At 38.1% G+C, this 12,254-nt stretch overlaps 1 protein-coding gene across 1 annotated transcript in view; it reads left to right on the top strand.

The window, feature by feature from the left end:
* LOC141426885 (protein spire-like) overlaps positions 1–12,254 on the top strand; it is a gene marked incomplete at its 5' end in the record, with an annotated part of 250,088 nt that overhangs the window by 38,336 nt on the left and 199,498 nt on the right. Inside the window, 1 exon segment of the mRNA XM_074086122.1 lies at positions 11,049–11,086. Coding sequence (XP_073942223.1) covers positions 11,049–11,086 — 38 coding nt within the window.

Raw genomic sequence — 12,254 nt, 5'->3', positions numbered from 1 at the left:
ATGTCAAGATGACGCGCTATTTTCCATGTGGCATTATTTTCTTTTCTATCATACATTTATTATATTCATTACATTGTCACTTTCTTTTCTGATAAACTTCTCAATTCACTGAGTTCAGTTTCTCCACAAAATTATACTACTTATTGTCTTCAATAATGTATGGAAAACACTTTGTAAGCTACATTGTTACGTGCAATTTCATTGTTATTCAAAAGTTACGTTTCAGACAGTAATATCCTTACACTGGTTGAGCAAAAGAGTGGACGACGGCGCGTTACCGCACGAGTTGTCACGCTTGTCGCAGTGTTTACATCTAAGGCTTTTGTCGCCTTTTCTTCCTCATGTTATACGCTAGGAATAAATTAGTTGAACAATTACTTACGTTTCCAGTAAACTTTACGTTTAAATCGAATTGTCTGCTGTGATGTTACTACATTTTTGCTTTCTACTTTTCCATTATTATATTATCTCTATCAGTTTTTAGTGTAGCTTCCATTGTGACGTCTGTGATTTTATTTTTACCAATTTCATATTTCGTTTTAACGATAAGCTGCCGGCCATTTGTGCTCGCACCTCGCTATTGAAAGCAATCTCTATGTGAACGACTTTGGCGTGGCGAATGGTTCAAGCCTCTGTCTAATACAAAATTATACATCATTTTTTCTGTTCACGAGCCATTGTTCGTACGCGCTCCGGCGGAATGTTTGGACTTATCGCGGCTTAAATTATGACCTTCGGATGAGAGTATTTCGGCCTAATAGGTGAAACGGTTCACGTTGCCTGTCAGTCTGTGTGATTAACCATAATAATCAGCGATCTTACTTTCTAAGATTGCGTTTCTTTAGCAAAGTTATGGTTCGATGTGAGCGTATGGCCGTCGGCCTCGATCGGGCTGCTCGCAGTGCGATACGGTTTGCTCTGTCTCTATCACTAATGGGTGCTAAGCACGGAAGCAGGAGATTTCTCGTAATTGTGAACTTTTCACCTCACCAGCGAAAATTGTCGGGCATAATAATGATAAAATTACAACTTTCTAAACGGTTATTAAGAGTCACTTAGCTCGTTTTGGACGACCACAACAATGTGCGTTCGGCGCGGCGGCCGCGGCGCGGCGTCGTGTCGTGACGCGACTTTTTGCGCGGGCGATCTCACTTTCACGACATGTCCTTATCCGCGCTCCGATATTGTTAAAATTTCGATTTCGTTACAACGCCGCTGGCCATCCGCTGATTATGGCCTATTAAATGATTATCTTTTTCTTTGTTTCTGCAACTTACTTACTGCAACGTACTTTACTTAATAGGAATTTTCTCAAGATTTCAAGCACGTTTGACCCCGGCCGCTCTCGTCACATTCGTTTGTATTGCCCGCGCTGCCCGCAGCGGTTACTGCCACAAACTAAAATATTGGCGTACACCATGCAGTCAGCGGTAAAGAAGTGCAATACATTTCAAGCTTAGTCATTTAATTGCTTTGTCAATTGGAATAAGCAAATAAACTTTTTAGTTCGATCCGTCTAATTTGCGAATAAACAATAAGTATAAGTGCAAAATTTATGACGTGAAAGTTAGAATAAATTCTTCAATAATAAACATTTGGATGATAACGATTATCAGCGTAACAGTAGTATATAAAATTGTGTTATCATTTATTATACTTACAGTAACTCTAATTATTTGCCTGAAGATATCTAATTGATGGTTGTAAACCTTGTATCAAAATACCTACCTGTACCTAACCTAATTATACCGGACAATCTTTTTAACAACATACGATGTGTACCTTACCTATCAAATAGAATAAATGCATACTTATTATCAGGCGTGTCAACATAATGCGGCAAAAATAGAAGTGTCAAGCACTGCCTCATTATCCTACGTTGTTTGTGGTACAGCACCGCTACTTTATCTTATCTGTGCGATAACCCGCCACGATGTGCTCACGGCGCCGGACCAAAAGGGTTTCTATTCAAGCAATCTCTAGATTAAATAAATTTACATTCTGTGTCCCATCTTTATTCATTTATGTAACAAAATATAAACACATTCATAACTAAGTAGCATTGTTTACTATGCGAACGTGGGAGACGAGAGTTTTGTTTAAGCAGCAAACAAACATTATCATAAGTAAATACGGAAATATTTTCGTATTGAATTTACATGATTGTGGTTAGCATTTATTTAATTTTAACAGTGCTCGTGACTGTATTCTCGTACCGTAGGGTGATTTTCGCGACCTCCCTATAACTTGTTTGCGACCGACTCCCGTGCCCTTAGTGTAAGTTTTCGGTACAAAATACGTCTCGATCGCGTTCGCGTTAAAATCTCAATTTGTATGGAAACACGAACATCCCAAACGTTCCGCTAGAGGCGCTGTTCGTGTTTGCATACAAATTGAGATTTTAACGCAAACGCGATCGAGACGTATTTTGTAACCGAAAACTTACACTAAGGGCACCGGACTGACCGAACGACGACTGGTTAACTAACACAAAACGTTAGATTCATCAATTTGCCGTAACTCTACATGTTTAGTTTAGCTTTCCTTGAGCTAGAGATCTTAGAAAGCCCGCGCCCCGGGCGTCCTATATTCCACCACTATCTGTCCCACTCAGCACCAATTAACTTTCGAAGCTTCCGAGCTTGTGCTTCTATAGCTGAACTATAACAGTTTTTATGGTTTCCCTACATAGGTATGATAGTTTCCTCGTTTTCTCCACAGATCAGATTTTAATGTCCTCATCCAGAGGTTACTGCTTAGAACCTGCAATAGGCAAATGATTATATTTTATTAACCGACTTCAAAAAAGGAGGAGGTTCTCAATTCGAGTGTATGTTTTTTTTGTATATTTTGTTACGCGATAACTCCGCCAATTGTGGGCCGAATTTCAAAATTCTTTTTTAGTTCTAAAGGACATACTTCCGAGGTGGTCCCATTCCCACCAAGTCAGGATCTGATGATGGGATCTTAGAGAAATCGAGGGCAACCCTCGAATTTTTAAAGCACACCTATAGCGATTTTGGCATTTTTAACATCAAGTCAAGTATTTACATTCAGAAAGTATCATTTGGTGAACTGGACCCTGATAAAGAAGACTGTAGGTACCGGCACAATATATTGTATGTAGGTGAGGTAGACGACTATAGTTCCACTCCTGCTGGCTCGTGCTGAGGCACCGACTTCAAACTAGTAGAATATTTTCAAGGTTTTTGAAGTCGGTTCCATTTTTTGTTAAAATATTGTGAAAATATTTTACAAATCCCGGTTAGAAGTAAGCTTATCTTGTCAAATAAGTATGTGCATCAAGCATAGGCAAGTCATTACATAAATAAGTAAAATGTTTATTTTGCTTTAGGCTTTGGAAATAACTAATAATACCATTTAATATTTCAAACGATATTTTCCCCCATATAATGGAACATCGATGATGTAATATCGTACGTGTAATATAGATATTTGTATTCCCATCAAATTGTTCAAGATTTACATAACCCACACACGTCGACGTGGACGTCGACCGACATGTACGGGGGTAAAAGCTAACAAAAACTGAAAAACGTTGATGGTCTCCTTGCTAGATATACCTGTAATTGTAGAGATTTTATGTAGTGTTTTCAAATAGATTAATTTTTAATCTGAATTTAAATAAATGTATTTTAAACACATGAAATCTAGGTAATTTTGTTGTAAAAAAAAACATAGTTTGAATGATTGACACACACGATGATTCAGCCATACCGATCGCGTACGCACTGTACCGGAGATCGCCGTAACTATCCTTAATTAACTGATAGCAGTATATTGATATCGCCTTTGATAACGCTACATTATTAGATATTGCAAAATAGCGGGAAAGCGAGTTACGCCAATATGCTGAACTAATAATAACTTGAGGCTGTGTATGGAGATAATGCATTTTAGATATTAACTCAAGTTGGATAATAAGTCGCAGACCTTTTTGAGACACGTTATGTGAACATGTGACTTGATCTTTGTCATTTATAATAAAGCAAGCAAAAGATTATTGCAACCAATCAAAATTATCTTAGAAGTGTGCGTTTTTATTTGCTCCAAAACTATAGCATTTCTGGTTTCTCCTCTTAATGATAATATAAAGGGACCACTCATTTGCAGTTTTTGAGAACTGATCATATTTGCTGATAAGGTTTTCCACCGGTTGATTAGGAAAATATGGCGCTTAGTTAAGACCGACAGCTACTAGGCCTACTAGCTCCCACTTGTAGGGTACTAAACTAAAGTTGGAGATGGAAAAGTTGGACTCCAATTAGTGAACATCCTTAGCTACGTACATACACTTGCACACCATATCATACGTGTCTATACCTACGTATATAGGAGTAAGTACTGCCTAATTTCTGAAACTAACGAATCGATTTTAAACTTCTTTGGTAAGGTGCAACACTTTTCCAGATTAACATAGGCTTTTTTTTATCTCAGGATGGTGCAAAGTTCCCACAGAAGGCAGATAAAGTTAAGGAGCAACAGCTGGTCCAGAGGGGGCTACTCTGCCATTCAAAAATCGAAGTTTGTTTCGTGCCGTCTTGGTCACTCTCGTATTAAATGCAGACGTCAGCGGGACGATATGATAAGAACTTCGAATGTTGCACCTCGTAGTATCTATCTAATACTATAGCAGCCCTTGTTGCGTCCGTCTTCGAAAGTAGGCCTGCTCTTCACGTTTCCACTTCTGTCTGTCCCCTGCCACCTTTATCCAGTAAGTGCCGACTTTCTGCCGGATGTCATCCGTCCGTCTCTAAGGAGGTCTTCCTCTACAGCGAGTGTTGACACGTGGTCTCCACTCTAGTATTCTTCGCACCCAGCGGTAGTGGTCCATTCTAGCTATGTGTCCTGCCCATCTCCACTTCCGGCGCTCAACCTCCTCCACCACATCTACACCTCCTATAAGGTGTAGCAGCTTCAATTTGCAGATGGTTTTCCAATAACGATAGGCGACGGCCTTGCGCCCGCGCTGTATCAACGTCAACAAACCGCTATCTTATCGCGATCAGTCAGATTTGGGCCAATGACGAAACCCGCCGCTCCCGCCAAAATCAATAGCGGGCCTGATTCGAACTTGAGGGCCTACTCCAAAATTCGAAAGTCGAAGTTCGTATCGTGCCGTCCGTCTTACTCTCGTATTAAATAGTATAAGTGTCGGAGAGGCGGAACGACACGAAATTCGATTTTAGAAGTTCGTAGTAGGCCCGCTGATTAATGCAACTGAGGACGCACCGATAACGACAAAGATAAAAATGAGAAGTCAAATTTTATTTCTGAGGGGCTACTACGAAATTTGAAAATTGAAGTTCGTATCATACCGTCCCTCTCACTCTTGTATTAAATGATTATAAGCGCCAGCGGGACGGTAAGATCGAATTTTGCACTTCGTAGTAAAGGCCTATCCGAACTTGATTGCTGCAACTGAGGACACGCTAATAACTAAATAACGCCAAAGATTAAAATAAGAAGTCAAACTTGATTTCTGAAACTAGGGATGTGAGACTGCAAATACTAGAGCAGAAATTAAATGGGGATTTCTCTTTCATCGTGACTATCACACTTTTCACTAAAAATACTCGAACGAAACACCAATTTGCTAAGCAAAAACTTAGTTTCTGTGGTTCTGTTTTTGCTTTATTTTGTACTCTCTCGGACTCTTCTTCTTCTCTTTTACTTTTTTTTTAATTTATTTATATATTCAAATTACAACTTAGGTACTACACATTATATATTCTCGCCAAACTGCTACGTTTGATGGCGAGACGCGCTCAGTTTTCATGCAATTTTATCCTATCAAACTTATCCTATAATATAAACTAGGTAGGGTAGGTAGTTCCTATACTCTTGAGAATTTGGCCGCGGTCGTCTGTTGAGGATCGATATAGAGGACGTCGGCATTTTATCATGAGTCTACCTTTTTGGGAAAATGCGTGGTAGTTTTATAGCGTTCCACACCACAGTCCAGAGTTCATGATCATCATTATCATATCAGTCATAGGATATCCACTGTTGGACGTAGGCCTCCTCCCAGTCCAGAGTTATATAGGTATACAAAGCGCTGCTGGCCATTCTATCATCAAGTCCATACGATACCCGCAACAAGAGATGGACCCGTCTTATTCTAAGCTCGGCATACTCATGCTCTACCTAGTTATGTTTCGATTCGCTCTATAATATACCTACGCGCATTTATGTAGGTACACTTAGTAAAGCAATATGCAAGTGGGATGCGAGGTCGATTGTTAGATTGACAGCTTACCTTCTTCGAGTGGCATAGAAAGTCTAGACCGAACCAGTTGGTAAAGGAGTCGTCTCACGTCACGTCAATGTCATTTAGCTGACCAGGAGTGTAGGCGTGGGATGTTATAGGTACAAAGCACTTCCTCAAATTAATATTTGATGTACAAATTATCTATGCATTCATATTGCTAATTATATTACCAGCAGCGCATATTTCCAATGGGTGCTATAATTCATATCACTTTAAAAAAATATTTTTTTTCTTTAATCCCTACTTAATGTTATAAATGCGAAAGTAACTCTGTGTGTACGTCTGTCTGTTACGCTTATCCATGATACGAAAATTATCCATACAAATGTATTATTAATTTTTGTGTCAGAATGGAAAAAGTTAATGGAAATTAAAACTACGTGCTAACGCAGCTTTAATGCTGTGCAACTTTTTGGTCTTCACCCTGATCTCGAAATAAATAAATTATAATTTAAAAACAAGTAACTACTAAGATATCACTACGCTAGTGTTATTGAGATGTCAATTCGACATGGAAAAGCTTTTTGTTTATCATCTGTAATCTTTGATATCTTTAATTAATTACTAGAAGTATAAATTGCTCATCACGTTTGTTAGTTATTACTTAAGTGTTAATTATTTTATGAAACAAGGAAAAACTTCCTAATATTATAAATGAGAAATTTTGACAAGTTATTGGGGTGTTTTGTTACTCCATCTGGATCAACATTTAGAATAGGTACTTTTTATCCGGGAAATTTGCATAGCTAGTTGGGACAGCGATTAAAAATTCTTCGCAGAAGAAGCGTACGATTATAGCCTCTGATCTTTAAATCAAATTAAAAAAAAATTCGAGTAGGTTGATTTAAAATTCTTGAAAAGTTATTATCATAAAAAAAATAATGAAAAAATAGTCTAATCTATTACACACACATCATTAACAATTGATTTGTACTTTGTAAAGTGTGTGAGGACTTACGAGGTTAAAGGTCTAGAGCTGGCAGAGCCTAAAACATCAAAGTTAGTATATTAACTCATGCGTTTAACTTCATTTAGTACATCGGGATTCTCTAAAAAAATAGGGGCGCTAACATAGTATTGTTCATTATTAGGTACCTAAGCACTAAAAGTCATATCAGTTTTTATATACGCAGATGGCAACACCGCCCCTTCCTACGCTCATGCAAATCATATAGAATATCAAAATTACTCATGCATAAAAAACCCAGTCTATCTGCATGACGCGTATATGCGTCAAAATTGATTACGTTCCTCATCACGCACGTGCCTATAGGAATCCGTTTACGTGAGGCCATTACGTTTTTGTGGGCCTCAAGCCGCCCTGCGATTTGTCGTGGAACATTTTACATAAATTGGAACAATCTAGTGGGAAATGGAATAGAACCTGTGATGTGGCTATTGGTCCATCATTATCATTATATCAGCCGTAGGACGTTCCACTGTTGGACATAGGCCTAAGGCTTCCCCCATAGGCCTACAGTAGCTTTGGTTGGAAACGGCCTGCATCCACCGTAAGCCTACGACTTTAATCAGGTCATCACGTTGGTGGACGTCCTGCTTTACGATTGTCGCTCTACATGTATGGTAGAGTCATTTGAAGATACATGCAATGATATAGCTTTTACTTGTATACGTACAGTAACAGAGATCATCTTCAATGATCATTCTTATCGTAGTAACCTGGTCCAGTAACTCTTTAGATTCCGACACATGACGTTGTGTGTCCTGAAATGATTCACTAAATAGAACACTTGTCTCATATTATTAAACCTGGGTATCTCTATAAAGAGACCCAATTTACCCATGATTAAAGGAAAAGCCTGCTGCTCTGTCTTTTTCTAATTTAACATTTTTGTGCCATTTTCAAAGAAGAAATACCTATTTGTGTTTTGACTCCAGTTTACGAACCGTGGCAGCCATAGCGCCGGTGCTTTGAACTATAAATTAATAAAACAGTAAACGTTTTCGCAAAACTGTACGTCTGGTTAACTCTTTTTGCGGCAATCTGCAGAATCAGATCGTGGAACGAGGCCTATTTAGACGAAAAGTTTTGCCAAAAAAACCTAGTTTGTCGTAGTGTGTTTGACGAAAACTAAACTTATACTTGTGAGTTACGGATGGCTGTTGCATGGTGAATCTAAGAACTTATGTAAGCAAGCAGAATGTTGTATTTGCCAGTAATAATGATATGCCGGGATGACTTTGTCACGCTCGCGGGTGAACGCTCTGAGCAAATGTGCTTGTGCTCTCTGAATAAATCTTTGCATATTCATGTTTCAAATAAGCTTAATCTTAAGATTAAGCTTAAGCGGTATACACATTAATAAGTTTTATTCGATGAAGTATTTAAATTGTCAGATGCTAATTAGGAAACCATACCTATGAAAAAATACTATGATAAAAACCTAATAAGAACTGGCATTTAATCCAGTTATGTTTACAAACAAGCAGTTATCGCCCTTGACCAAGATTAGCAAGATAAGTGCGGAATCTGTCGAAATATTGTTTAATTAAGATCATTTTATATCAGATAAGGCCATCGCTGGACCGCGCACCGCGTTCCTGCTCTTACGTAGTTTATGTTGATGACATGATAAAATGTAGGTACGTTGGCTATGTTGATGACATGTGAAATTCCCGAACAGGATTATCGAGCTGTGTTGTATTGAATTATGATGGTTATTCTTATTTTCTTGTAGAGATACTTGGGGTATTGAATTGAAGGACAATTTTAACCCTATGCTTGTATGTTCGGTGGCGTGCAGTAAGGATAGGCACAGCAACAGGGCGGGAGCCCTTATACCTTAATTAATTCGTTGTTTTTTGGGATGAGTTGTGTCGCGTTGATAAAAGGAGGAGCGTTTATTCATTTATCCTATGTTATTATTGTTGTTTTTGTCAAAATAGGAAACAGTCTCTAATTTTAAGGAATTTGTTCCGATTGTGGAGAACATTTAATTTTTAATGAAAATGTATTCCTAAAGTTGTTGAGTTAACTGTTATATTATATCGTAATGAAGAGGAGCGGATTAAACCCGAGTTTTCGTTATGTAAATTGTGCTTTAAAATGTGAACTCATGCTTTTGATTTTTAACAACGTAAATAAAGACGCCTTACTTCTAAAACGGAAGTATTAGGTGAAAAAAACTTTCCTAGATGAAGTCGCAGGCAATGGCTAGTAAAAAAGTAGAACAATTACGAAAGCTCGCAGGCATATATGTTAAATTAAAAGCTAGATGCTTACAAAGATCGTAAAACTGGAGTTAATCGTTCAAGTACTGTGGAAAATTACTAAATTAGTGAGCTTTTATGTCATGTTTACTGCCGAGTGACGCAAACTTTAAGCTAATAGGCCCGAGCAAGGTCAAAAGCTGGGCTATGTTTTATTATTAAGCTCGCCAGACGCCCTTTTATACTTAAACGTTGAATAAGTTGAACTTAATTAAATCATTCTGTGGCAGAATAGGGATGTTTCATGGTGTTGTTAATGGGGTAAATGTCTAAGTTTGAATTACAACGTCAACATCGTGTGGTTTTAATTGTTTGTATTTGTTCACTTACATATACTTCATGATAACGTCATTAACTATAAGCTTTTATTTAACTTGCCATGTTATTTTTTTGGGTCAAATCTTGCATTTTGACCCACTTCCAGTGGTCGGATTGACTTGAAATTTCGTATATATATGTAAGTTGGATGACAATGAAAGTACAGTCTACAAAAGGGTTTGTTAGATAAAATTCCCAAAGTCGTTATTTCCGAGTAGCAAAATTTCCGTTCGCATTTTTTCCCAATGCTTTTTTTCCGAATATGCTAGTTTACTGAAGCTTATTTTCACAGTAGCGTTTTTTTCCAATCAGAGTCGACACAGACACATAAGTAGGTATAGGTTATGTTAAGTCTATATCGGCTACTAGGAAATTGCTTAAAACAGAACTCTATCCAAATTTCTTGGAAGTAAATTACGAGACCGGCTTGAACTTCTTTAGCGCTGGGGACATCCACTTAGAGACGCTATACTTTCCGCAATTTGGCAAATCAGCCGCTCCGGTGTGGAACAGGGGTGGGTCGTCGACCTCGACCTGCGAAGAGCAGGCGACGTCACGTGGAATCGTAGTTATTAGACTGTGGCGTAACCTGTGCTGCAGCACACAGAGTCGGAGCAGAGGGATAGCGGGATGATTTGAAAGAAAGAAAAAAAAATGCGCATGCTACGAAATGGTACCAAACCAGCAGATTGCTGGTCTCGAGGTTAGAAAAAATGTACTCGTATAGCAGCTCCTGACGGTAATTTATTTAAGACTGTTTAAATCAGATTCGACTTTTAATTAGAAACATATTATCTACTCTTATTGCCTGTTCTTATACCATGTTATAATTAACTATTCTCTTTACAATTCATGTATCTTTTAAATATTTCACACTGACAATCTATCCTAAGCTATAGTAAATTTACCTTTAAAGCGTTATTATGTATAGCGGATAGTAATCAAATAAATCACGCAACACAAGACAAGGTTAGTTTAATACTTACTAGTTACATTACGGCGGTGTGCGTTCACGCACACATATACGCATCATGAGTACATGTTGCAGTACTGTTAGCAACCTGTGTATTGTGAGAATACGCTCTCGAATGTAGTCGAAAGGTAGATCAATGCATTTCGAAGGCTGCGAATTTCCACGGTCTACTTGTACTTACAGGCCAGCTGGCCAAGCTCAATGATCGCTCTAACCATCCTTTTTCTGTTACAGATGACAGCAGCAGAGAGGAGGTCACTTCGGAACAACAGGTGAGTTGGAAAATCTAGTACAAGATACAACAAATTGCAACAAATTGTACTTTAAACAGGCTAATTTATATTATTTTGCATGTTGTTCTACGTTATGTACAATTCGTAGTAGAACAATTTAAAAAGTTAAATATAATTATATTCTAGTATAAATTTACGTATAAAGATTTTTATAACTACACAAGGGATTATCAAAAATTGCAAACAAGGCAGTTTTGAATATTACAAACTGATGGATCATTTGTTAGTGTTGATGACTGACTATCAATTAGCAAGTTACTAAACGATAAAACCAATCATATCATTAGGTCTTGCTTCAACAATTGATGCAATTTTGAAACTACCGTGAGACACTCATATTAAATGATATTATTGTCCCGTATAACTAACGTCTTAAAGCTGTGGCGCGCAGTGCGCGTGTTGCAGCAGCCGCCGAGTCGCGTTGCTCCTAAGAAGAAGGGCTACGGATTAGCCCGAAACATGTCGAGCTAAACTCGATTTAAGACGTGAGTTATCCGGGACAATATCATTTAACTTGACGCAACTCACTGTGAGATGTAAAATCTCTTTTCAAAATGCGTCACCGGTCTAAATTTGGACCGCAGGCTGCCATTTGGTGACCCTAGGTTTATTCAAAGTATGTGCGTAGTTTACAAGCCATTTATAACTCACGAAGTGAACTTTAGGAATTTCGTGGTGAACTCGCTTCAGCGAGTCCAGTTAATAACAACGTCAATCGATGTTGCTATGATCCGCAACGGCATTGTTGCACGTCAGTCAGTCAGCCTGTTGATTATCACCATAGCGAACCATAGTCGGACATTGAATCGCCATTGGAATGATGTAATGACTCTAATTGGGCCGCTGTTACGACACGGCATGCATGAATGGGACACACACCTTCGCCGACATATTCTTACTATAATATCGTAGGCGCTGCGTTTTGTTAGCTGAGTGCGAATGTTGCGAATTTATGGAAATACCACGTGATTATAAACTAAAGTAATTTACCAATATTTATATCATTTATTTTTTTCTCTACAAAAAAAAGGCATACATCGCTATGTCAAAATGAATTTAACTATTTTAGCGTTGTTTTTATATATATTATTTTTCTGCTAATCTTGGTTTGATTTTGCCGTTTACAAATATCGACCTTTTTAAATGG

The sequence above is a fragment of the Choristoneura fumiferana genome, chromosome 3 (assembly GCF_025370935.1).
Source record: "Choristoneura fumiferana chromosome 3, NRCan_CFum_1, whole genome shotgun sequence".
NCBI lineage: Eukaryota > Metazoa > Arthropoda > Insecta > Lepidoptera > Tortricidae > Choristoneura > Choristoneura fumiferana.
This window is presented reverse-complemented; position numbering and strand designations above follow the sequence as displayed.